At 51.7% G+C, this 27,818-nt stretch overlaps 1 protein-coding gene across 1 annotated transcript; it reads right to left on the bottom strand.

Moving 5' to 3' along the window:
• Positions 1 to 67: 67 nt before the first annotated feature.
• Positions 68 to 26,923, bottom strand: LOC141164883 (solute carrier organic anion transporter family member 1A4-like). The gene is made up of 8 exons (XM_073650556.1): positions 26,656 to 26,923; positions 6,025 to 6,189; positions 5,759 to 5,954; positions 1,538 to 1,700; positions 1,308 to 1,477; positions 1,155 to 1,219; positions 948 to 1,065; positions 68 to 272 (listed from the first exon to the last, which is right to left on the bottom strand). Exons 1-8 carry the CDS (start codon positions 26,840 to 26,842, stop codon positions 158 to 160), a joined length of 1,179 nt encoding a protein of 392 aa, XP_073506657.1. The 5' UTR covers positions 26,843 to 26,923; the 3' UTR covers positions 68 to 157.
• Positions 26,924 to 27,818: the final 895 nt, after the last annotated feature.

The raw sequence follows: 27,818 nt of genomic DNA, 5'->3' as shown, positions 1-27,818 counted from the left end.
ACTTTTAGATATATCTGTCGTTTCCAGAGATGAAGGACTCTAATGATAACGATGACGATGATGAGGATTATATTTCCACTAATGATATTTATTTCCACAGACGGCGCCATGCGGTGTCATCGTATGTGCAATGCAGCGCAGCGTCCACGACCCCCGGTCAATACGTGCCACCATGTGTGCGAGCGGACCCCCGTCTGAGGGCGAGAAGGATGAAGATGCACAGGATGTAGGAGACAAAGCGCAAAGCCGAGGGGATCCCAATGTAGAAGAACCTGAAAAAACAGACACAAATCACCTCCAGAGCTGCACTCACTATTCTGCTGTTACATCTAGTCTTATCCTCCAGAGCTGCAGTCATTATTCAGCTGTTACATCATGTCTTATCCTCCAGTCACCTCCAGAGCTGCACTCACTATTCTGCTGTTACATCTAGTCTTATCCTCCAGAGCTGCAGTCATTATTCTGCTGTTACATCATGTCTTATCCTCCAGAGCTGCACTCACTATTCTGCTGTTACATCGTGTCTTATCCTATAGTCACCTCCAGAGCTGCGCTCACTATTCTGCTGTTACATCTAGTCTTATCCTCCAGAGCTGCAGTCATTATTCTGCTGTTACATCATGTCTTATCCTCCAGAGCTGCACTCACTATTCTGCTGTTACATCATGTCTTATCCTCCAGTCACCTCCAGAGCTGCAGTCACTATTCTGCTGTTACATCGTGTCTTATCCTATAGTCACCTCCAGAGCTGCACTCACTATTCTGCTGTTACATCATGTCTTATTCTCCAGTTACCTCCAGAGCTGCACTCACTATTCTCCTGTTACATCGTGTCTTATCCTATAGTCACCTCCAGAGCTGCGCTCACTATTCTGCTGTTACATCATGTCTCATCCTCCAGAGCTGCGCTCTCAGTTCGCTGTCTTCCTCCGGCCGCTCGGTCTCACCTGTAGTGGTCGCTGTCGTACATGCGGCAGGCCCCGGGGTCACCGCAGATGTTTGTCCCCCACTTTATACAGGTGGTGTCTATGGCGGCTCCATAATAAATGGGGGAGGGGATTCCGCCTGAAACACAGAGGGGACATATCAGCCTCGTGTCTCGGGGGCACACAATTCGGCTTTGGGGGTCTCCTCTGTTCCCCCTCATCACTTACCGAGAGCTCGAGCCGCCAGAAGATGGAGACCGAGACCGAAGGACTTCTCTTGCGGGGTCAGACTCCTACAGGGAGGATGCAATGAGAAGATGAGTCAGTGGCAGCGCAGGTCGGGGGTCCCGCAGGGGTGGATGATGGGGGTGATGTCCGCACCTGACGAGCACCATATACCCAGGCATGGCCCCCAGCGAGTAGATGAAGCAGCAGACCAGGTTCAGCACCATGAAGTAGACCAGCATGACACCACAAGCCTCCTCCCGCGGACACTGCCCCCGCACAGCCGAGCCGTTCACCGAGCGCACGCAGCCACAGTCCTGGAAAACCTGCAGGAAAGCAGAGAGAAGAGTCCGAACGCATAACCAGGGCGCGCGCCGCCATCTCACCATGTCTGCCCCGGACCCTGAAGACGACGAGCAGCCGGCCAGGCAGGCGGACACGTAGCCCACCCCGTCATCCCCACACACGGGGTCCCACACGTCAGTGGCGCAGCTGCAGTTTACATTACACCCCGAAGTCACATTGTCCAGATAAGAAACGGCCTCCACCCTGAAAATGCGACAGCAAGAAGTCAGACAGGGTGAAACCCACCGCATCCACAGCCGCAGCATAATGTGAAGCCACCAGCACCCACAGCCGCAGCATAATGTGAAGCCACCAGCACCCACAGCCACAGCATAATGTGAAGCTCACTGCACACATAGCCGCAGCATAATGTGAAGCCACCAGCACCCACTGCCACAGCATAATGTGAAGCCCACTGCACCCACAGCCACAGCATAATGTGAAGCCAACAGCACCCACAGCCGCAGCATAATATGAAGCACACTGCACCCACAGCCACAGCATAATGTGAAGCCAACAGAACCCACAGCCGCAGAATAATGTGAAGCCCACTGCAAACTCAGCCACAGCATAATGTGAAGTCACCAGCACCCACAGCTGCAGCATAATGTGAAGCCAACAGCACCCAAAGCCACAGCATAATGTGAAGCTCACAGCACACACAGCCACAGCATAATATAAAGCACACTGCACACACAGCCGCAGCATAATGTGAAGCACACTGCACCCACAGCCGCAGCATAATGTGAAGCACACTGCACACACAGCCGCAGCATAATGTGAAGCCACCAGCACCCACAGCCACAGCATATTGTGAAGCACACTGCACCCACAGCCGCAGCATAATGTGAAGCCACCAGCACCCACAGCTGCAGCATAATGTGAAGCACGCTACACCCACAGCCACAGCATAATGTGAAGCCAACAGCACCCACAGCCGCAGCATAATGTGAAGCACACTGCACCCACAGCCACAGCATAATGTGAAGCCAACAGCACCCACAGCCGCTGCATAATGTGAAGCACACTGCACCCACAGCCACAGCATAATGTGAAGCCAACAGCACCCACAGCCGCAGCATAATGTGAAGCACACTGCACCCACAGCCGCAGCATAATGTGAAGCCAACAGCACCCACAGCTGCAGCATAATGTGAAGCACACTACACCCACAGCCACAGCATAATGTGAAGCCAACAGCACCCACAGCCGCAGCATAATGTGAAGCACACTGCACCCACAGTCGCAGCATAATGTGAAGCCAACAGCACCCACAGCCACAGCATAATGTGAAGCACACTGCACCCACAGCCACAGCATAATGTGAAGCCAACAGAACCCACAGCCACAGAATAATTTGAAGCCCACTGAACACACAGCCGCAGCATAATGTGAAGCCACCAGCACCCACAGCTGCAGCATAATGTGAAGCACACTGCACCCACAGTCACAGCATAATGTGAAGCCAACAGCACCCACAGCCACAGCATAATGTGAAGCACACTGCACCCACATCCACAGCATAATGTGAAGCCAACAGCACCCACAGCTGCAGCATAATGTGAAGCACATTGCACCCACAGCCACAGCATAATGTGAAGCCAACAGCCACAGCCGCAGCATAATGTGAAGCCCACTGCACTCATAGCCACAGCATAATGTGAAGCCAACAGAACCCACAGCCGCAGCATAATGTGAAGCACACTGCACCCACAGCCGCAGCATAATGTGAAGCCAACAGCACCCACAGCCACAGCATAATGTGAAGCCCAGATCACGGGGGATGAGACACTGACACTGGGGGAAAGGGACGCCAACACTGGGGAGAAGGGAAACTGATAATGGGGAGAGGGACACTGACAATGGGAGGAAGCGAAACCAGCACTTGGGATAAGGACACTGACACAGGGGGGAGAAGCAACACTGACAATGGGGGAAGAAGGGTTGCAGAAACTGGGGAGAAGGCAAACCGACACTGGGGAGAGGGACACTGCCACTGGGGGGGAAGGGACGCCAACACTGGAAGGAATGGACACGACACTGGGGGGAGAAAGGACACCGACACTAGGGGGAGAAAGGACACCAACACTGGGGGGCAGAAGGGACACCAACACTGGAGGAAAAAAGGGACACAGACACTGGGGGGAAGGAACGCCGACACTGGAGGGAGATGCAACACTGACACTGGGGGGAGAAGTGACACCGACACTAGGAAGGAAGAGACACTGAGACTGGGAGGAAAGGACGCCGACACTTGGGGGAGAAGAGACACCGACACTGGGGGGAAAAGGGACAACCACACTGGGGGGAGAAGCAACACTGACACTAGGGGGAAAAGGGACAACCACACTGGGGGGAGAAGAGACAAAGACACTGGGGGGAAAAGGGACATTGACACTGGGGGGAAGGGACAACCACACTGGGGGGAGAAGCAACACTGACACTAGGGGGAAAAGGGACACTGACACTAGTAAGGAAGGTACACCGAAACTGAGGGGGAGAGTGGACATTGACACTGGGGGGAGAAGGGACACCGACATTGGGTAGAAGGGACACCAACACTGGGGGGAATGAATGCCGATACAGGGGGGAAAAGGGACACCGACACTGGGGGGAAAAGGGACATCGACACTGGGGAGGAAAGGAAACCAATACTGGGGGGAAGGGACACTGACCCTGGGGGGAGAAGGGATGCCGTCAGTGGGGGGAGAAGGGAAGCCGACACTGGAAGGAGAAGGGCCACCAACACTGGGGGGAGAAGGGACACCGACACTGGGGGGATAATGACACTGACACTGGGGGTTCAGGATAATGACACTGACACTGGAGCGAATTGACACAGACACTGGGTGAGAAGGGACACCGACATTGAAGAGAAGGGACACCGACACTGAGGGGATAATGACACTGACACTGGGGGATCAGGATAATGACACTGACACTGGGGGATCAGGATAATGACACCGACTCTTGTGGTACAGAATAATGATACTGACACTGGGGGTACAGGATAATGACACTGTCACTTGGGGTACAGGATAATGACACTGACACTCGGGGTACAGGATAATGATACTGACACTGGAGGTACAGGACAATGACACTGACACTCGGGGTACAGGATAATGATACTGACACTGGAGGTACAGGATAATGACACTGTCACTTGGGGTACAGGATAATGACACTGACACTCGGGGCACAGGATAATGGTACTGACACTGGAGGTACAGGACAATGACACAGACACTCGGGGTACAGGATAATGACACTCGGAGTACAGGATAATGATACTGACACTCAGGGTACAGGATAATGACACTTGGGGTACAGGATAATGACACTCGATGTACAGGATAATGACACTCAGGGTACAGGATAATGACACTGGTTGTATGACACTGGGGGTACAGGATAATGACCCTAATACTCGGGGTTCAGGATAATGACACTGACACTCGGGGTTCAGGATAATGACACTGGGGGTACAGGATAATGACACTGGAGGTACAGGATAATGACACTCGGGGTACAGGATAATGATGCTGACACTCGGGGTACAGGATAATGACACTGGGGGTACAGGATAATGATAATCGGGGTACAGGATAATGACACTCGGGGTACAGGATAATGACACTGGAGGTACAGGATAATGACACTCGGGGTACAGGATAATGATGCTGACACTCGGGATACAGGAAAATGACACTGGGGGTACAGGATAATGATACTCGGGGCACAGGATAATGACACTCCAGGTACAGGATAATGACACTAGGGGTACAGGATAATGATGCTGACACTCGGGGTACAGGATAATGACACTGGGGGTACAGGATAATGACACTTGGGGTACAGGATAATGACGCTGACACTGGGGGTACAGGATAATGACACTGGGGGTACAGGATAATGATACTCGGGGTACAGGATAATGACACTGGAGGTACAGGATAATGACACTCGGGGTACAGGATAATGATGCTGACACTGGGGGTACAGGATAATGACACTGGGGGTACAGGATAATGGCACTGACACTGGGGGTACAGGATAATGACACTGGGGGTACAGGATAATGACACTAGGGGTACAGGATGATGACACTGGGGGTACAGGAAAATGACACTTGGGGTACAGGATGATGATACTAGGGGTACATGATAATGACACTCGGGGTACAGGATAATGACACTGGAGGTACAGGATAATGACACTGGGGGTACAGACTACAGATAGTGAGTGCTTCGCCCTCTCACCCGTCGTAGGTCACGGTCAGCCCGGCCATGGCCGCGTTCTTACACACCATGGTGAACGCCAGCAGATAAAGCAGATATTCGGTGACCGAGGTGCCGAACCCCAACTTTGCGGCCATGAATGTTGATGTTTTGTATTTTTTCATGAGGAAACCCCCCAGGAAGTAGCCGACCGCAATAACGGGGAGACTGTAGACTCCTGCGGAGAGAGGAGATGTGAGGCCGCTCGTCCTCCGCCATATTACCGCCATCTTGTGCTCCGCTCTCACCTATCAGGAATATGGCCTCGGACGCGGATTTCCCGTACTGCTGCTCCAGGTATTTGGGCAGGAACGTCATGAACCCCACAAAGGAGCTGAACTGCAGCACCGTCACCAGCAGGTACAGCACGTACACGCGGTTCTTCAGGAGGTTCTGCAGCAGCGTGAGGAATCCTGGGAGAAAGAAAACATGTCAGTAAAAGCACGAGGGACAAACCTCCCCTATCACCCTCGTGTCCACGGAGGGCACCGCTATGCTCTGTGCGGGTGCTATATGGCAGTACACTGTGGATACCACTACTATATACAGTACTAGATGGTGGCCCGATTCTAATGCATCGGGTATTCTAGAATATGTATGCGGCCGACCGGGCGCAATTAGCAGAGCGGTGTTTAAATTTGGCGCCAAAATCGCTGATTGGTCGCGGCCGGCAACCGCGACCAATCAGCAAAACGGTGTTTAAATTTGGTGACAATATCGGTGATTGGTCGCAGGAGGCCGCGACCAATCAGCGAACTGTGTTAGTGAGGACTGGAGAGTGTTTTTAAATTTGGCGCCAAAATCGCAGATTGGTCGCGGCCGGCAACCGTGACCAATCAGCAAAGCAATGTTTAAATTTGGCGCCAATACTGCTGATTAGTCGCGGCCGGCAATTTGGCGACTATATCGCTGATTGGTCACGGCCGGCGGTCGCGACCAATCAGCAGAGCGGTGTTTAAATTTGGCACCAATAATGCTGATTAGTCGCGGCCGGCAATTTGGCGCCAACAATGCTGATTGGTGGCGGCCGGCGGTCGCGAACAATCAGCAGAGCGGTGTTTAAATTTTGCGCAATAATGCTGATTGGTCGCGGCCGGCGACTGCGACCAATCAGCAAAGCGGTGTTTAAATTTGGCGCCAAAATCGCTGATTGGTCGCGGCCGGCCACCACGACCAATCAGTAGAGCGGTGTTTAAATTTGGCGCCAATACTGCTGATTGGTCTCGGCCGGCGACCGCGACCAATCAGCAGAGTGGTGTTTAAATTTGGCGCCAAAATCGCTGATTGGTCGCTGCTGGCGACGGCGACCAATCAGCTGAGCGGTGTTTATATTTGGCGCCACAATCGCTGATTGGTCGCGACCGCGACCAATCAGCAGAGCGTAGTTTAAATTTGCCTCCCATATCGCTGATTGGTCGCGGGCGGCGGCTGCGGCCAATCAGCGACCGGTGTTTCTGAGAACGGGGAGTGGCGTTGATGTGCGGGTACTTTCGGTGTGAGTAGCCGGGAGATGAACGGCTAGCGCCGGTCATCTCCCGGCTGCATCGCCCCTGACTTCCATGCGGCTACCGTCGGGAGATCAGCGGCTACTGCCGCTGATCTCCCGACGGCAAGTGTGAAGGGAGGACCGGGGAGCGAGGCCGCCGGTCGGGGTACTTGTGCTGCGTGCAGCCAGGAGATGAGCGTCTGGCACCGCTCATCTCTCGGCTGCTTTGCCGCTGATCTCCGACGGTGGCCTGGGTGTTTAAAATTTGGCGCCAATTCGCGGACGTGCTACGGCAGTCACTGATTGATCGTGGCTGGCTGGGCGCGACCAATCAGCGAACCGTGTTACTGAGTACTGGAGAGCGAGTTTAAATTTGGCGCCCAAATCGCTGATTGGTTGCGGTCGGCTGGCGGCCGCGACCAATCAGCAGATCGTTGTTTAAATTTGGCACCAATCTCGCTGATTGGTCGCGGTCGGCTGGCCGCGACCAATCAGCATAGCGTTGTTTAAATTTGGCGCCAATCTCGCTGATTGGTCGCGGTCGGCTGGCGGCCGCGACCAATCAGCAGAGCGTTGTTTAAATTTGGCGCCAATAATGCTGATTTGTTGTGGCCGGCGGCCGCGACCAATCAGCAGAGCGGTGTTTAAATTTGGCGCCAATCTCGTTGATTGGTCGTGGGCAGCGTCCGCGACCAATCAGCACAGCAGTGTTTAAATGTATCGGCAAGATCGCTGATTGGTCGCGTGCAGCATCCGCGACCAATCAGCACAGCAGTGTTTAAATGTGGCGCCAAGATCGGTGATTGGTCGCGGCCGCTATTTAAATGTGGCGCCCAAATCGGTGATTGGTCGCGGGCAGCGGCCACAACCAATCAGCACAGCGGTGTTTATCTTTTGGGCCAAGATCACTGATTGGTCGCGGCCGGAGAGCGCGACCAATCAGCGAATCGTATTGGTGAGGACCGGGGAGCGGAATCGTATTAGTGAGGACCGGGGAGCGGAATCGTATTAGTGAGGACCGGGGAGCGGCGCTACCTGTGCGGCTACTTCCGCTGCGAGAAGCCGGGAGATGAGCGACTGCTCGCAGCAGAAGTATCCCAACCTGCAGCGGCGGTCAAGGTCCTTCTGCTGCTACCGGCCGGGAGATGAGCGCCTCGCGCACGTCATCTCCCAGCTGCATCTCCGTCCCGCAGATGAGCCGCTAACGGCCACCATCTTTTTTCTGAAATCCCGCGTCGCTGATTGGCCGCTGCCGGACCAATGAGCGACGCGGGTTTTCCTGGACAGACAGACAGACAGACGGGATAAGACAATTATATATATAGATACTCCCTGTATACACTGTGTACAAAATTATCAGCAGCTTGTTCTCCTCAGGCAAAATGGCGAAAAAAGAGATTTCCCAGAATGTTCCCGGTCTACAGAGGACGCGTGAAGGCGTGGAGAAGCTGTCGACACCCCCGTGAAGACCCTATGCTTATATCCTGCATTATACTGTTTTATATGTTGCTTTATCTGGTTTGGGGCCTGCAGGGTTAACTACTTGGACCACCCATGAAGGGAGGAGATAAGTGGGCACAAGGAACTAGGTTCCTATTGTTAGGCAGATAGGGACCAGTACTAAAGGAGAAGGACCTATGGTCCTGATGTTCTCAGACCTGCATCGTTCCCTGGGTGTTGTGTTTGAAGAATGGAGACCATACTCAGATAGCACGTTCTGAAAGAAACAAGGTGTGGAGACACGGGGTCTTCCGTGGGCGTAATACTACTCAGACAACGCAGGGTGGGGGTAAAACAGCGTGGTGATACTTTACTGAACCATCAAACGGACAATAAACACAAAGAACAGTCCCAGCAAATACACAAGATGGTGGAACATTACACAGTCTCACCATTCCACTGACCCACCGGGATTAGAGCAGTGAGATCTGTGGTCAGGTGACCTGATTGTCCCAACCTGGATTTCTACATAACGTCTCTGAGAGTTCACCAATGGTCAATGGAGCAGATCTATATTCCTCTTGATGGAGCCATGTGTCCTGGTTGCTGTCCTGAAGAGTCTCTCTTGTCTGTCTTTTTGTAAAGTCTCTTTGCAACAGAGTCATATGTCCCTTAAATAGTTCACAATTGTCCTTTGAAGCTTACATCCACAGGTCAAGGATAAGGGATGAAGGTGGCACTCTGTAACACGGTTGGTGTGTTGAAAAAGACTTTATTCAAAAGGCATATGGATAAAACATGGAGACAGGGAGTCCTCATGGACATGTCCCGCTCCCCTGGCTCCATGTTTTATCCCTTTGCCTTTTGAATTAACTCTTTTTCAAAGCACCAATCGTGTTACAGGGTGCCACCTTCATCCACTTCTTATTGCATTCAGGATTCAGGGTATCCTTCCTTCGGTTAAGCAACAGTTTGTCATGGTGCTGGCCAACTCCAGTCAAAATATCCACTGATCTCCAGCAAGGTATACGGTCTGAATAGTGCCGTTTTTTTCTTTCCTTCCCATTGATGTCATCCCCCAAGTTTGACTGGACAACACCCTACAATGGTATTTAACATATCTAGCAAACATTCATTGTTCAGAGTCGCTGTATTGAAAAACTAGCAGACAATACGTCGTAGGAGCTGAAATAAGATGTGAATAACAGCCATTCATCAATTACCAAATATCACCTCAAGTGATCAACATTGTGGTTTATACAAATAATAGTCTGTGTTGATCAACCAAAGAAGAACACAAGTTCAAAAGTCAACATAAAAATTAAGGTGTATGGCTCCTGGCCTACTGATTTATACGTCTGGATAATTAAGAAGAAATGCTGTGTATCACACAAGGATTAAGTGCAGCTGGATTCCTTATCTCAGGCAAGTGAGGGCCTAGAGTATACTAGAAAAGGAGTGGAAGTGTAGCCAGACCTGAGGTTCATGGAGGAGAAGACGGCCCGGGTGGGACACGAGCTCTGCTATGGGAAATTGGATATGCAGCGGCACAGCAAGGAGCGTGTGGCCACACCAAATGGACGTTGAGAATAGTTGTGAGGGGTCGTAGCGACACGCTTTGGAGCATGCAGCCGACTCACGTAAAACCGTGAAGTTCCTGACTCTGGATTGTGCAGGAGATGTATTCTCAGAGTATCACGCCTGCTGTCTGATGTACATACGCTTTATCGGTTTGCTCGGTAAAGAAAAAATTATGTTTGAACTTTGGTCTCCCTAGTTCTTCTCTACATGATCGGGTCCTGGCCTGCCATATCCAACGGCAGCATGGGGCCTCCAGAGGCGTATCACTAAGCTAACAGCACACACACCCAGACAGGATCCCCATTTTTCTGTAGCATGGAGGGGCGCTATGGCCGACCCACCCATGACATGTGTAGTTGTCAACAGGATCGAGTCTTGCAGAAAATAAATGTGGGGAAGATGGCACCTGAAGCATGTTTAATGATGGTGCCTGATGGTATGTCAAGATGGTGATTAGTGTTGCAGTACAGAAAGAAGAACCCACCTGTGACGATACAGAGTAAAATCTTAATTATGCCAGACATACTTTCTGATGGCAAGAGCAGCACACCTTTATTTTTATGTTGACTCTTTAATCTCTGTTCTTCTTTAGTTGATTAACACAGACTATTATTTGTAAAACCCTGAATGTTACCTGCTCTTTGATTCTGAAACAATAATGTGTATTTACAAGAGCCCCTGTGATACAAATTATGTAACTAGATTAGCTAGAACAATGAATGTTTGCTAGATATGTTAAATACCATTGTAGGGTGTTTGCCAGTCAATCTTGGGGGATGAGCTGTGGATACTCGAGCCCTGCACCTTTACCTCTTACATGTGCCTGATGACCTCACACAGATGTAAATATAAACAGGGATGTCTGTAGTGCTAGAGACAGAATGAGACTTGAGACAGTCAGAAGGACTTTGTAAGGAGAATGTAGATGGATTGCATGGCATCTAAAGAGACACAGATTTGTATTCTACATAATTCTAGTCTAAGGGTACTGGCCCTGACTAGAAAGATTCGGATCTGCTCCATTGACCATCAGAGAGACTATGGATACATTTTGGGGAGTCCAGGAGAGGACGAAGAAGTCACCTGGCCCCATGGATATGTTGTTTTGGGGTTGCTAGGAGGGACCAACCGGTCGCCTAGAACCCATGGAGACATTTGGAGTTGCCAGGAGGGACCCACTGGTTGCCTGGCTCCATGGAAGCTCTCGGAGAGGCCAGGTTTGGATCCTCGGGTCTCCTGGCCTTGTACCTCGATGGACTGCTAGCTTCCTAAGCTTGCCGCTACCTTCTGTCTGTGGGGGCCCGCCAGAAGAGGGGGGCCACTGGTTGAGGTTGTCAGCCCTGGAAGTCTCCAAAGTCGCAGCTGTTCTATCCCAGGCGGGCCAGCAGAAGGGCGAGACTGTGTAATGTTGTACCATCTTGGGAATTTACTGGGACTGTTCTGTGTGTTTATTGTCCGCTTTGTTGCTCAAGAAAGTATTGCCATGCTGTTTTACCCTCACCCTGCGTTGTCTGAGTAGTGTTACGCCCACGGAAGACCCCGGGTCTTCACATATTACCACCCATTGTGGGAGCAGAGGGTGCCGAAAAGCGCAAAGATTTGCCCAGCCTATCAATGGTTCAGCCCAAAGATGGAAGTACCCTGTAAAGAGAAACCTGTGGAAGTGCAAGTCAGAGGAATGTGTGATGGAAGGAGAAGGTCTGCCCACTGGGAGGTGGTCTGCATGCTGAGGAAGTGGAAGCCCATTCAGAAAATCCACAAAGGGTAACTTGAATACCCCCGCCTGGAGCGGTAACTGAACAACAACCCACGTCCCGATTTCCTTAGACGACTGAAAGAGGTCGTTAGAGGTTCCATCATATCCTGGGGCAACTATACATGGCAGATGTGTCGATTGCAGAGAAGGCAGCCGAAATCCGGGCCCCAGAGTGGTTGGGGGCCCCCCTGGCTGAGCAATTTGAAGAACAGTGCGTCCACGGAGAAATATTTAGTTTCAAAAGGCCAAAAGGGTTTCAGATTCATCCACGACCTTCGGACTGGTCACAATGTGTATGTCAACAGTAGTGTGGTGAAAATGGAATAACGACCACCAAGGCTACACAAACTCTCTCCTGGTGAGTGGGTAACATTCCTGAGGCTGGGTGGCCCACATGGGTGGAATGAAGTTGGAGTGACACAGTCATGCACGGTGGCAGATGTGGAATGATGGAAGGAAGAAAGGCCACTACAGAAATCTGGAACTCAAACTATAAGGGAGGTCAAGTTGGAGAGGTGGCCACGGTTGGTATCAAGGTACCAAAACCCTCCACTCAGGACCAATCTGGTTTGAAGTGCATCTGTTGTGCAAGAGACAATCTGTTAAACAGCTTTGGCGTCTCAAGGGTCTGTTGTACGCCAAGTAGCGCTAGGGGTTATATCCTTTGTCTCTGTATCGGGGACCTCCTTGGCACAAGAGTCTGAGCAACGTGCAGACCAACCCCGGGGAGAACAAAGCCCAGTAGGGGAACAGAGATCATCCTCTAAGCCTTCACCGGAGCATAGTGAGTAGAGACAGTGTTTCCATAAAAACCCTTGTTCCCTAGTGGGCCTGAAGAAGCTGTATAGGCTAGACTATGCCTTGGTTTTGTTTTCATTGTTGCTCCCTATTTTGCTGGATTGAGGACGCTTAGGTGGCTGCAGGGTCCTTCACCCCCAGCTATGGACTGAGCCGTATACTGGACTATTTTTGCACTATATGGACTGTGTTTGTTCCTGTTCCTTAGTCCTTACCAAGAAAGACCGGATCAACTCTATGCAGCCTATGCATGCAGCTTCAAAAAGTGAAGCTATAAAGTGCACATAAGAAATATACCAGAAATGAGCCAGAAAGAAACTGTTTATTAACTGTACTTACCTCCTTATCTTCCCACACTTACTCTCTCACCAGGCTTACATCAGCCCATACAGTTATTTCTCCACTAATACTACCTCTTCTTCATTATCTCCAAACCCAGCACTCTCCAATGAAATAATTATCTCACCTTCCCTCTTACCCCCACCTGCCCTCATCTGCAGACCTGCTCCTCAATCTGACTTCCATCCTACTAAAATACAAAACAAGCTGGGCATCCTCCTTCTTCAACTTCTCTCCGTCTCTCTCTTTCTCCCACCTCCTCTCCCCCTCTCTCCTTCTCTGACTCCTCTCCCTCTCCTTCTCCCATCTCCTCTACCTCTTTCTCTGCTTCTCCCACATCCTCTACCTTTCTCTCTCCTTCTCCACCTACTCTCCCTCTCTTTCTCTTTCTCTACCTCCTCTCCGTGTTTCCTTCTCCCACCTCCCCTCCCTCTCGCCTTCTCCCACCTACTCTTCCCTTCTCTCCTTCTCCACCTCCTCTCCCTCTTTCTCTCCTTCTCTCACCTCCTTTCCCTATCTCTCCTTCTCCCTCCTCCTCTCCCTCCCTCTCTACTTCTCCTACCTTTTCACTCTCTCTCCTTATCCCACCTCCTCTCCCCTTCTCTCCTTCTCCCAACTCCTCTCGCTCTCTCTCCTTCTTCCACCTCCTCTCCCCTCTTCTCCCACCTCGTCTCTCCTTCTCAAACTTCTCTCACTATCTCCTTCCACCTCCTCTCCCTCTCTCTCCTTTTCCACCTCCTCTCCCTCTCTCCTTCTCCACATCCTCTCCCTTTCTCTACTTCTCCCACTCCCTCTCCCGCTTTCACTCCCTCTCCACCTCTCTATCTCTCCTTCTCTAACTCCTCTCACTCTCTTATCCCGACTCCTCTCCCTCACTCTCCTTTTCAACCTCCTCTCCCTCTCACCTTCTCCGCCTCCTCTCCCTCTCTCTCTCCCCTTTTCCCACACCTCCTCTCCCTCTTTCACACTCTCCACCTCCTCTACCTCTTTCTCTCCTTCTCCCACCTCATCTTCATTTGTCTCCTGCTCTCACCTCCTCTACTTCCTTCTCTCTCTCTCCACCTCCTCTCAGTCTCTCTCCTTCTTCCACCTCATCTCACCCTCTCTCCTTCTCCAATGCCTCTCGCTCTCCTTCTTCCACCTCCTCTACCTCTTTTTCTCCTTCTCACACCTCCTCACCCTCTCTCTCTAGTTCTCCCACCTCTTCACTCACTCTCCTTCTCCCACATCTTCATTCCCTCTCTCCTTCTCTCTCCTCCCACCTCCTCTCCCCCTCTCTCCTTCTCTGATTCCTCTCTCTCTCCTTCTCCCATCTCCTCTACCTCTTTCTCTGCTTCTCCCACATCCTCTGCCTTTCTCTCTCCTTCTCCACCTCCTCTCCCTCTCTCTCCTTCTGCCACCTCCCCTCCCTCTTGCCTTCTCCCACCTACTCTTCCCTTCTCTCCTTCACCTCCTCTCCCTCTTTCTTTCCTTCTCTCACCTCCTCTCCCTATCTCTCCTTCTCCCTCCTCCTGTCCCTCCCTCTCTACTTCTCCCACCTTTTCACTCTCTCTCCTTTTCCCACCTCCTCTCTCACGCCCCTTCTCCCACCTCCTCTCCCCCTCTCTCCTTCTCCCAACTCCTCTCGCTCTCTCTCCTTCTTCCACCTCATATCACCCTCTCTCCTTCTCCAACGCCTCTCCCTCTCCTTCTTCCACCTCCTCTACCTCTTTTTCTCCTTCTCACACCTCCTCACCCTCCCTCTCTAGTTCTCCCACCTCTTCACTCTCTCTCCTTCTTCCACATCTTCACTCTCTCTCTCCTCCCAACTACTCTCCCTTTCTCACCTCTTCTCCCTCTCCTTCTCCCACCTCCTCTTCCTCCTTCTCCCACTCCACTCACCTTCTCTCCTTCTATCACCTCATCCGCTCTCTCTGTCTACCACCTCTCCTCTTTCTCCCACCTCCTCTCCCTCTCTCTCCTCCTACACCTCCTCTCCCTCTGTCTCTCCTTCTCACCCCTCTACTCCTTCTCTCTCCATCTCCCTTATCTCCTTCTCCAACTCCTAACCTTCTCATTTCTTGTCCAACCTCCTCTCCCCCTCTCTCCTTCTCCAACTCTTCCCTCTCTGTCCTTCTCCCACCTCCTCTCCCTCTCTCTTTCTCATACCTCCTTTAACTCTTTCTTTCCTTCTTTCACCTCTCCTCCCTATCTCTCCGTCTCCGCTCTCTCCTTCTCCAACTCTTATCACTCTCTCTCCTTCTCAAACTCCTCTCCCTCTCTTTTCTTCTCCCACCTCCTCTTCCTTGTTGTCTTATTCTCCCACCTCCTCTCCTTCCCTCTCCCTCCTCTTCTTTCACAACTTCTCCCACCTCCTCTCTCTCGGTACTCCTCACACCTCCTCTCCCTCTCTCTGTACTTCTCGCACCTCTCCCTCTCTTTTCTTCTCCACCTCCTCTCCCTATTTCTTTCCTTCTCCCTCCTCCTCTCCCTCTTTGTCTGATTCTCCCACCCCTCTCCCTCCTTCTACTTCCTCCTCCTCTTTCTCTCCTCCCACTTCCTCTACCTCTCTCTGTCCTTCTCCACCTTCTCTCCCTCTCTCCTTCTCCCACCCCTCTCCCTCCCTCTACTTCCTCCTCCTCTTTCTCTCCTCCCACTTCCTCTACCTCTCTCTGTCCTTCTCCACCTTCTCTCCCTCTCTCCTTCTTCCACCTCCTCTCCCTCTCTCTGTACTTCTCGCACCTCCTCACTCTCTTTCCTTCCACCTCTTCTCCCTCTCACTTTCCTTCTCCCACCTAATTTCCCTCTCTCTCTCCTTCTCCCACCTCCTCTCCCTCTCTCTCCTTCTTCCACCTCCTCTCCCTCTCTATCCACCTCCTCTCCCTCTCTCTCCTTCTCCACTTCCTCTCCCTATTTCTTTCCTTCTCCCTCCTCTTATCCCTCTTTTTCTCATTCTCCCATATTCTCTCCCTCCCTCTACTTCCCCCTCCTCTTTCTCTCCTTTTCCCAGCTTCTCTCCCTCTCTCTGTACTTCTTCCACCTTCTCTCCCTCTATCTTTCCTTCCACCTCCTCTACCTCTCTCTCCTTCTCCCACCTCCTCTCCCTCTCTCTCTCCTTCTCCCAACTTTCCTTCTCCAACTCTTATCCCTCTCTAAGACTACACCTCCTTTCCCTCTCCCTCCTTCCTCCACCTACTCTACATATTTCTTTCCTTTTCCCTCCCCCTCTCCCTTTTTCTCTTATTCTCCCACCTCATCTCCCTCCCTCTCCCCCATCCTCTTTCTCTACTTCTCCCACCTCCTCTCCCTCTCTCTCCTTTTTCCACCTTCTCTCCCACTCTCTGTACTCCTCACACCTCCTCTCACTCTCTGTACTTCTCGTACCTCCTCTCCCTTTCTCTCTGTCTTTCCCCCTCGTCTTCCTCTCTTTCCTTCTCCACCTCCTCTCCCTCTCTCTGTACTCTTCGCACCTCCTCTCCCTCTCTCATTCCTTCCACCTCCTCTCCCTCTCACTCTCCTTCTCCCACCTCCTTTCTCCCTCTCTCCTTCTCCCACCACCTCGCCCTCTCTCTCCTTCTTCCAACCCCTCTCCCTCTCTATCCACCTCCTCTCCCTATTTCTTTCCTTCTTACTCCTCCTCTACCTCTATTTCTCATTCTCCCATATCCTCTCCCTCCCTCTCCTTCCTCCTCCTTTTTCTCTCCTTCTCCCACTTTCTCTCCCTCTCTCTGTACTTCGTTAACCTTCTCTCCCTCTCTCTGTACTTCTCGCACCTCCTCTCCATCTATCTTTCCTTCCACCTCCTCTCCCTCTCTTTCTTTCTCCCACCTCCTCTCCCTCTCTCTCTCCTTCTCCCACCTTTCCTTCTCCAACTCCTATCCCTCTCTCTAATTCTCCATCTCCTTTCCCTCTCCCTCCTTCCCTCACATACTCTCCATATTTCTTTCCTTTTCCCTCTTCCTCTCCCTTTTTCCCTTATTCTCCCACCTCCTCTCCCTCCCTCTCTTTCTTCCATTTTCTCTACTTCTCCCACCTCCTCTCCCTCTCTCTCCTTCTGCCACCTTCTCTCTCTCTCTGTACTGCTCATTAGTGTTAAGTGAATTTGTTCGGCATTTCAAATTCGGGTTCGAATTCAGGACATCTGCTTGACAGTGTGGCAAATCAGGGATGTTCATGGGCGGAGCTGATTTTTTGGCGCGAACAAGCGGGAACCCCGAACACGAACCCGAATTTGAAATGCCGAACAAACTCGCTCAACACTAGTCCTCATATCTTCTTTCCTTCTCTCTCTGTCCTTCTTCCACCTCCTCTCCCTCTCACTCCTTCTCCACCTCCTATCCCTATTTCTTTCCTTCTCCCTCCTCCTCTCCCTCTTTTTCTCATTCTTCCACATTCTAGTCCTCCCTCTCCTTTCTCCTCTTTCTCTCCTTCTCCCACTTCCTCTCCCTCTCTCTACCCTTCTCCACCTTCTCTCCCTCTCTCCTTCCACCTCCTCTCCCTCTCTCTGTACTTCTTCCAATTTCTCTCCCTCTCTCTCCTTTTTCCACCTCCTCTCCTTCTCTCTCTACTTCTCACACATCCTCTCCCTCTATCTTTCCTTCCACCTCCTCTACCTCTCTCTCCTTCTCCCACCACCTCTCTCTCTCTCCTTCTCCCACCTTTCCTTCTCCAACTCCTATCCCTCTCTCTAAGTCTCCACCTCCTTTCCCTCTCCCTACTTCCCCACCTACTCTACATATTTCTTTCCATTTCCCTCCTCCTGTCCTTTTTTCTCTTATTCTCCCCTCATCTCACTCCCTCTTCCTCCTCCTCTTTCTCTACTTCTCTCACTATCTCTCCTTCTTCCACCTTCTCTCCCTCTCTCTGTACTCCTCGCACCACTTCTCCCTCTCTGTACTTCTCGCAACTCCTATCCCTTTCTCTGTCTTTCAACCTCCTCTCCCTCTCTCACCTTCTCTACCTCTTCTCCCTCTCTCTGTACTTTTTGCACCTCCTCTCCCTCTCTCATTCCTTCCACCTCATCTCCCTCTCACTCTCCTTCTCACACCTCCTTTCTCCCTCTTTCCTTCTCCCACCACCTCTCCCTCTCTCCTTCTTCCAACTCCTCTCCCTCTCTATCCACCTCTTCTCCCTTTCTCTCCTTCTCCACCTCCTCTCCCTATTTTTTTCCTTCTCCCTCCTCCTCCCTCTTTTTTCATTCTCCCACATTCCCTCCCTCTCCTTTCTCCTCTTTCACTCCTTCTCCCACTTCCTCTCCCTCTCTCTGTCCTTCTCCACCTTCTCTCCTTCCACCTCCTCTACCTCTCTCTGTACTTCTCGCACCTCCTCTCCCTCTTTCTTTCCTTCCACTTCCTCTCCTTTTCACTCTCCTTCTTCCACCTCCTTTCCCTCTCTCTCTCCTTCTCCCACCACCTCTCCTTCTCTCTCCTTCTTCCAACTCCTTTCCCTTTCTCTTTGTCTCCAACTCCTCTCCCTATTTCTTTCCTTCTCCCTCCTCCTCTCCCTAATTTTTTCATTCTCCCATATCAGCCCCCCTCCTTCCTCCTCCTCCTCCTCTTTCTCTCCTTCTCCCACCTTATCTCCCTCTCTCTGTACTTCTCGCACCTCCTTTCCCTCTATCTTTCCTTCCACCTCCTCTCCTTCTCTTTCTTTCTCCCACCTCCTCTCCGTCTCTCTCTCCTTCTCCCACCTTTCCTTCTCCAACTCCTATCCCTCTCTCTAATTCTCCATCTCCTTTCCCTCTCCCTCCTTCCCCCACATACTCTCCATATTTATTTCCTTTTCCCTCCTCCTCTCCCTTTTCCCTTATTCTCCCACCTCCTCTCCCTCCATCTCTCTCCTCCTCTTTCTCTCCTTCTCCCACCTCCTCTCCCTCTCTCTCCTACTCCCACCTTCTCTCCCTCTCTCTGTATTCCTCCTTTTCCACCTCCTCTCCCTATTTCTTTCCTTCTCCCTCCTCCTCTCCCTTTTTTTCTCATTCTCCCAAATTCTCTCCCTCCCTCTCCTTCCTCCTCTTTCTCTCCTTCTCCCACTACCTCTCCCTCTCTCTGTCCTTCTCCACCTTCTCTCCCTCTCTCCTTCCACCTCCAACCCTCCTCTCTCTGTACTTTTTGCACCTTCTCTCCCTCTCTCATTCCTTCCACCTCCTCTCCCTCGCACTCTCCTTCTCCCACCTCCTTTCTCTCTCTCTTCTTCTCCCACCACCTCTCCCTCTCCTTCTTTCAACTCCTCTCCCTCTCTATCCAGCCTCCTCTCCCTTTCTCTCCTTCTCCACCTCCTCTCCCTATTACTTTCCTTCTCCCTCCTTCTCTACCTCTATTTCTCATTCTCCCACATCCTTGCCCTCCCTCTCTTTCCTCCTCCTCTTTCTCTCCTTCTCCCACCTCCTTTCTCTCTCTCCTTCTCCCACCACCTCTCCCTCGCTATCCACCTCCTCTCCCTTTCTCTCCCCCTCCACCTCCTCTCCTATTTCTTTCCTTCTCCCTCCTCCTCTCCCTCTTTTTCTCATTCTCCCACATCCTCGCCCTTCCTCTCTTTCCTCCTCTTTCTCTCCTTCTCCCACCTCCTCTCCCTCTCTCTTTCTCTGCCTCCTCTCCCTCTTATTCTCATTCTCCCCATTATCTCCCTCCCTCTCCTTCCTCCTCTTCTTTCTCTCCTTCTCCCACTTCCTCTTCCTCTCTCTGTAATTCTCCACCTTCTCTACCTCTCTCCTTCCACTTCCTCTCCCTCTCTCTGTACTTTTTGCTCCTCCTCTCCCTCTCTTTTTCCTTCCACCTCTTCTCCCTCTCGCTGTCCTACTCCCACCTCCTCTCTCTCCTTCTTCCAACTCTTCTCCCTCTCTATTCACCTTCTCTCCCTTTCTCTCCTTCTCCACCTCCTCTCCCTATTTATTTCCTATTCCCTCCTCCTTTCCCTCTTTTTCCCATTCTCCCACATTGTCTCCCTCCCTCTCTTTCCTCTTCCTCTTTCTGTCCTTCTCCCACCTTTTCTCCCTCTCTGTACTTCTCGCACATTCTCACCCTCTCTCTTTCCTTCCACCTCCTCTCCCTCTCTCTCCTTCTCCTACATCCTCTTCCTCTCTCTCTCTCCCTCTCTCTCTCCTTCTCCCACCTTTCCTTCTCCAACTCCTATCCCTCTCTCCTTCTCTACCTCCTTTCCCTTTATCTCCTTCCCCCACCTACTCTCCCTATTTCTTCCCTTTTCCCTCTTCCTCTCCCTTTTTCTCTTATTCTCCCACCTCCTCTCCCTCTCTCTCCTTCTCCCACCTCCTCTCCCTCTCTCTGTACTCCTCACACTTCCTATCCTTCTCTCTGTACTTCTCGCACCTCCTCTCCCTCTCTCTCTGTCGTTCTTCTACCTCCTATCCTTTTCTGTCCTTCTCCACCTCCTCTCCCTGTTTCTTTCCTTTTCCCTCCTCCTCTCTCTTTTTCTCATTCTCCCACATTTTCTCCCTCTCCCTCCTCCTCTTTCTCTCCTTCTCCCACTTCCTCTCCCTCTCTCTGTCCCTCTTCCACCTTCTTTCCCTCTCTCTCTCCTTTCACCTCCTCTCCCTCTCTCTGTATTGCTCACACCTCCTCTCCCTCTCTCTTTCCTTCCACCTCCTCTCCCTCTTTCTCTCCTTCATCTTCCTCCTCTCCCTCTCTCTCTCTCCTTCTCCCACCTCTCCTCACCTCCCCTCTATCCTTCTCCAACTCCTATCCCTCTCTCTCCTTCCACCTCCTGTCCGTTTCTCTTTCTCCACCTCCTCTCCCTCTCCTTCTCCCACCTCCTCTCCCTATTTATTTCCTTCTCCCTCCTCCCCTCCCTCTCTCTCCTTCTCCAACTCCTATCTCTCTCTCTCCTTCTTCCACCTCCTCTCCCTCTCTCTTTCTCCACTTCCTCTCCCTCTCTCTCTTTCTCCACTTCCTGTCCCTCTCTCTGTACTTCTTGCACCTCCTGTCCCTCTCTTTCCTTCCAACTCCTCTCCCTCTCTTTCTCCCACCTCCTCTCCCTCTCTCCCTCCTACTCCCACCTCTCCTCCCTCTCTCTCCATCTCCTCTCTTTCCTTCTCCATCTCCTTTCCCTCTCTCCTTCTCCACCTCTTCTCCCTCTCTCTCCTTCTCCCACCTACTCTCCCTATTTCTTTGCTTTTCCCTCCTCCTCTCCCTTTTTCTCTTATTCTCCCACCTTATCTCCCTCCTACTCTTTCTCTACTTCTCCCACCTATTCTCCCTTTCTCTCTTTCTCCCACCTCCTCTCCCTCTCTCTGTACTCTTCACACACTGACTCTCCCTCTCTCTGTTCTTCTCGCACCACCTCTCCCTCTCTCTCTCCGTCCTTCTCCAACTCCTCTCCCTATTTATTTCCTTCTCCCTCCTCCTCTCCCTCTTTGTCTCATTCTCCCACATCCTCTCTCTCCCTCTCCTTCCTCCTCCTCTTTCTTTCCTTCTCCCACTTCCTCTCCCTTTCTCTGTCCTTCTCCACCTTCTCTCCTTCCACCTCCTCTCTCTCTCTGTACTTCTCGCACCTCCTCTCCCTCTGTTCTTCCTTCCACCTCCTCTCCTTCTCACTCTGCTTCTCCTACCTCCTTTCCTTCTATCTCTCCTTTTCCCACCACCTGTCCCTCTCTCTCCTTCTTACAACTCCTCTCCCTCTCTATCCACCTCCTCTCCCTCCCTCTCCTTCCCCCACCTTCTCTCCCTCTCTCTGTACTTCTTCCGCCTTCTCTCCCTCTCTCTCTCCTTCTTCCACCTCCTCTCCTCTCTCTGTACTTGTCGAACATCCTCTACCTCTCTGTTTCCTTCGACCTTATCTCCATCTCCTTTCCCTCTCTCTCCTTCCCCCACCTCCTCTCCCTGTTACTTTCCTTTTCCCTCCTCCTCTCCCTTTTTCTCTCATTCTCCCACCTCCTCTCCCTCTCTCGCCATCTCACACCTCCTCTCCCTCTCTCTGTACTCCTCACACCTCCTCTCCTTCTCTCTGTACTTCTCGCACCTCCTCTCCCTCTCTGTCCTTCTTCTACCTCCTATCCCTCTCTTTCCTTTTCCACTTCCTCTCCCTGTTTCTTTCCTTCTCCCTCCTTCTTTCCCTCTTTTTCTCATTCTCCCACATTCTCTCCCTCCCTCTCCCTCCTCCTCTTTCTCTCCTCTCACTTCCTCTCCCTCTCTCTGTCCTTCTTCCACCTTCTCTCCATCTCTCTCTCTTTCTTCCACCTCCTCTCTCTCTACTTCTTGCACCTCCTCTAACTCTCTCTATACTTCTCGCACCTCCTCTCCCTCTCTTTTTACATCCACCTCCTCTCCCTCTCTCTCTCCTTCTCCCACCTCCTCTCCTTCTCCCACCTCCCCTCTTTCTCTCCTTTTCCCACCTTCTCTCACTCTCTCTGTATTTCTTCCACCTTCTCTGTACTTCTCGCACCTCCTCTCCCTCTCTCTTTCCTTCCACTATCTCTCCCTCTCTCTCTCCTTCTCCCACCTCCTCTCTTTCTCTTTCTCCTTCTCCCACCTTTCTTTCTCCACCTCCTTTCCCTCTCTCTCCTTCTCCCACCTCCTCTCCCTATTTTTTTCCTTTTCCCTCCTCCTATCCCTTTTTCTCTTATTCTCCCATCTCATCTCCCTCCCTCTTCCTCTTTCTCTACTCCCACCTCCTCTTCTTCTCTCTCTTTCTCCCCACTTCGACTCCCTATCTCCGTACTCCTCACAGCTCTTCTCTCTCTCTCTGTACTTCTCTCACCTCCTTTCCTTCTCTCTCTGACCGTCTTCCACCTCCTCTCCCTCTCTATCCTTCGCCACCTCCTCTCCCTATTTCTTTCCTTCTCCCTCCTCTCCCTCTTTTTCTCATTCTCCCACATCCTCTCCCTCACTCCTTCTTCCTCTTTCTCTCCTTCTCTCACTTCCTCTCCCTCTCTCTGTCCTTTTCCACCTTCTCTCCCCTCTCCTTCCACCTCCTCTCCCTCTTTCAGTACTTCTCGCACCTCTTCTCCCTCTCTCATTCCTTCCACCTCCTCTTCCTCTCACTCTCCTTCTCCCACCTCCTTTCCCTCTCTATCCTTCTCCCCCCACCTCTCCCTATTTCTTTCCTTCTCCCTCCTCCTCTCCCTCTTTTTCTCATTCTCCCATATCCTCTCCCTCCCTCTCCTTTCTCCTCCTCTTTCTCTCCTTCTCCCATCTTCTCTCTGTACTTCTTTCACCTTCTCTCCCTTTCTCTCTCCTTCTCCCACCTCCTCCCTCTCCTTCTCCCACCTTTCCTTCTCCAACTCATATCCCTCACTCTCCTTCTCCATCTCCGTTCTCTCTCTCATTCCCCCACCTCATCTCCCTATTTGTTTCCTTTTCCCTCCTCCTCTCCCTTTTTCACTTATTCTCCCTCCTCATCTCCCACCCTCTCCCCCTCGTCTTTCTCTACTTCTCCCACCTCCTCTCCCTCTCTCTCCTTCTCCCACTTCCTTTCCTTCTCTCTGTCCTTCTTCCGCCTTCTCTCCCTTTCTCTCTTTCCTCTTCCACCTCCTCTCCCCTCCCACTTCCTCTCCTTCTCTCTGTCCTTCTTCAGCCTTCTCACCCTCTCTCTCTTTCCTCTTCCACCTTCTCTCCCGCTCTCTATACTTTTCGCACCTCCTCTAACTCTCTCTGTATTTCTCGTACCTCCTCGCCCTCTCTTTTTCCATCCACCTTCTCTCCCTCTCTCCTTCTCCATCTTCTTTCCCTCTCTTTCTCCACCTCCTCTCCCTCTCCCTCTTTCTCCACCTCCTTTGCCTGTCTCTCCTTCTCCCACCTGCTCTACCTATTTCTTTCCTTCTCCCTCCTCCTCTCTCTTTTTCTATTATTCTCCCACCTCATTCTTCCTCCTCCTCTTTCTCTACTTCTCCCACCTCCTCTCCCTCTCTCTGTACTTATTGCACCTCCTCTCCCTCTCTCTCTTTCATCTCCTCTCCCTCTCTCTCCTTCTCCACCTCCTCTCCCCATTTCTTTCCCTCTCCCTACTCCTCTTCTTCCTTCTCTCACTCTCCCACCTCCTCTCCCTCCCACTCCTTCCTCCTCCTCTTTCTCTCCTTCTCCCACATTCTCTTCCTCCCTCTCCTGCCTCCTCCTCTTTCTCTCCCTCTCTTTTCCCATCCACCTCCTCTCCCTCTCTCTTTCTCACACCTCCGCTCCCTCGCTCTCTCCTTCTCCATCTGCTTTCCCTCTCTCTTCTTCCACCTCCTCTCTGTCTCCTTCTCCCACCTCCTCTCCCTATCTTTCCTTCTCCCTCCTCCTCTCCCTTTTTCTCTTATTCTCCCACCTCCTCTCCCTTTCTCTCCCTCTCCCACTTTCTCTCCCTCTCTCTGTACTTCTTCCACCTTCTCTCCCTCTCTCTGCTTCTTCCACCTCCTCTCCCTCTCTCTGTACTTCTCGCACCTCCTCTCCCTCTCTCTGTACTTCTCGCTCCTCCTCTAACTCTCTCTGTACTTCACGCACCTCCTCTCCCTCTCTTTTTCCATCCCTCTCTCTCTCCTTCTCCATCTCCTTTCCCTCTCTCTTTCTCTACCTCCTCTCTCTCTCCTTCTCTCTCCTTCTCTCCCCTTTTCTCTTATTCTCCCACCTCCTCTCCCTCCTTTCTCTACTTCTCCCATTTCCTCTCATTCTCTCTCCTTCTCCCACCTCCTCTCCCTCTCTCTATACTCCTCACACATTCTCTGCTTCTCTCTGTGCTTCTTGCACCTCCTTTCTCTCTCTCTCCTTCTTGCACCTCCTTTCTCTCTCTCTCCTTCTTGCACCTCCACTCCCTCTCTCTCCTTCTCCCATATCCTCTCCCTCTCTCTCCTTCTCCAACCTCTCCTTCCTCTCTCTTTGTCTCATCTCTCTCCTTCTCCAACTCCTATCCCTCTCTCTCCTTCTTCCACCTCCTCTCCCTCTCTCTCTTTCTCCACCTCCTCTCCCTCTCTTTACTTCTCCCACCTCCTCTACCTATTTCTTTCCTTCTCCCTCCTCCTCTCCCTTTTTCTATTATTCTCCCACCTCCTTCTTCCTCCTCCTCTTTCTCTACTTCTCCCACCTCCTCTCCCTCTCTCTGTACTTATCGCATCTCCTCTCCCACTCTCTCTCCTTCTTTCATCTCCTCTTTCTCTCTCTCCTTCTCCACCTCCTCTCCCTATTTCTTTCCTTCTCTCTACTCCTCTTCTTCCTTCTCTCATTCTCCCACCTCCTCTCCCTCTCCATTTCTCCCTCTCTTTCTCTCCTTCTCCCACATCCTCTTCCTCCTTCTCCCTCCTCCTCTTTCTCTCCTTCTCCCACATCCTCTTCCTCCCTCTCCTCCCTCCTCCTCTTTCTCTCCTTCTCCCACTCTCTCCGTACTTCTTCCATCTTCTCTCCTTCTCTCTGTACTTCTCGCACCTCCTCTTCCTCTCTCTGTACTTCTTGCACCTCCTCTTCCTCTCTTTCCTTCCACATCCTCTCCCTATCTCCCTCCTTCTCCCACCTCTCTATCTCCCCTCTCTCCTTCTCCAACTCCAATCCCTCTCTCTCCTTTTCCACCTCCTCTCCCTCTCTCTTCTTCTCCCACCTCCTCTCCCTATTTCTTTCCTTCTCTCTCCTCCTCTCCCTTTTTCTCTTATTCCCCCACTTCATCTCCCTCAATCCTTCTCCTACCTCCTCTCCCTCTCTCAGTACTCCTCACACCTCCTCTCCCTCTCTCTCTTCTTCTCCACCTCCTCTCCCTCTTTCTTTCCCTCTCCCTCCTCTCCCTCTTTGTCTCATTCTCCCACATCCTCTCCCTCCCTTTTCTTCCTCCTCCACTTTCTCTCTCCTTATCCCACTATCTTTCCCTCTCTCTGTAGTTCTTTCACCTCCTCTCCCTCTGTGTACTTCTCGCACCTCCTCTAACTCTCTCTGTACTTCTCGCACCTCCTTTCCCTCTCTCTTTCTTTCCACATCCTCTCCTTCTCTCTCTCCTTCTCCCACCTCCTCTACCCTCTCTCTCTCCTCCCACCTCTCCTCCCTCTCCAACTCCTATCCCTCTCTCTCCTTCTTCCACCTCCTCTCCCTCTCTCTCCTTCTCCTACCTCCTCTCCCTATTTCTTTTCTTCTCCCTCCTCCTCTCCCTTTTTCTCTTATTATCCCATCTCCTCTTCCTCCCTCCCCCTTTTTCTCTTCTTCTCCCACCTCTTCTCCCTCTCTCTGTACTCCTTACACATCCTCTTCCTCTCTCTCTCCTTCTTCCACCTCCTCTCCCTCTCTCTCCTTCTCCACCTCCTCTCCCTATTTCTTTCCTTCTCCTTCCTCTTCTCCCTCTTTCTCTCATTCTCCCACATCCTCTCCCTCCCTCTCCTTCCTCCTCCTCTTTCTCTCCTTCTCCTGCCTTCTCTCCCTCTCTCTGTCCTTCTCGCACCTCCTCTCCCTCTTTCTGCTTCTCCTCACTGCTGGTGATACAGTATAAGGTACTGATAATACAGGGGTGTACTCAGTTATGACAGGTGTTTTCTTGGGGTTGTTGCAGATGTTAGATGTTATTTCTGGGTCACATGATCACCCTGCAGACCCTCCGCACCTTGTGCCGCGATTTCTTCCTTCTTGCCGCTCTCTGTGCCATCCTCCATTTTTGGGGGGCGCATCGTCTCCCGCAGCTCACTCTGATCACTCTGATCCTCTTGTCCTTCTTTGGGCAGAGACCTTGGGAGGAAGCAGAAGGGGACGGCAGCAAGGAGGCTCAAGACCCCACTAACCAGGAAGCCCATCCACCAGGCCCCAACCCAGCGAGCATCTGACGCAGTGAGGAAAACGTCATCTGTGAGAACCAGAACAGAGAAATCACCATCCGCTACATAACCCCGAGGGTCTACAGGGACAGAGAAGTCTACAGGGAGGGAGGGGCTACAAAGAGGGAGGAGGGGCTACAAAGAGGGAGGAGGGGCTACAAAAAGGGAGGAGTCTACATTTCTACAGGGAGGATGGAGCTGCAAAGATTGGAGGATCTACAGCAGATCTGGCCTGCAGGGTTTTTTTTTTGGTCCGCAACACCATAACCACCACCCCTATGTGGGGTCATTATTCTGTATAGAGCACTATGTGAGGCCATTATACTGTACAAGGACTATGTGGGGCCATTATACTGTATGGAGGACTATGTGGGGTCATTATACTGTATGGAGGACTATGTGGGGCCCATTATACTGTATGCAGGACTATGTGGTGCCATTATACTTTATGGAGGACTATGTGGGGCCATTATACTGTATGGAGGACTATGTGGGGCCCATAATACTGCATGGAGGACCTTGTGGGGCCCATTATTCTGTATAGAGGACTATGTGGGGTCATTATTCTGTATGGAGGACTATGTGGGGCCCATAATACTGCATGGAGGACCTTGTGGGGCCCATTATTCTGTATAGAGGACTATGTGGGGCCCATTATACTGTATGGAGCACTATGCTGGGCCATTATACTGTATGGAGTACTATGTGGGGTCATTATACTGTATGGAGGACTATGTGGGACCCATTAAACTGTATGGAGGACTATGTGGGCCCATTATACTGTATGGAGGACTATGTGGGGGTCATTATACTGTATGGAGGACTATGTGGGCCATTATACTGTATGGAGGACTATGTGGGGCCCATTATACTGTATGGAGGACTATGTGGGCCCATTATACTGTATGGAGGACTATGTGGGGCCCATTATTCTGTATGGAGGACTATGTGGGGT

The sequence above is a fragment of the Phyllobates terribilis genome, unplaced genomic scaffold (assembly GCF_046119375.1).
Source record: "Phyllobates terribilis strain yellow unplaced genomic scaffold, ASM4611937v1 Scaffold_10__3_contigs__length_209671492, whole genome shotgun sequence".
NCBI classification, from domain to species: Eukaryota; Metazoa; Chordata; class Amphibia; order Anura; family Dendrobatidae; genus Phyllobates; species Phyllobates terribilis.
Note: the sequence above shows the minus strand (reverse complement) of the source record. Positions and strands in the feature narration are given on the sequence as shown.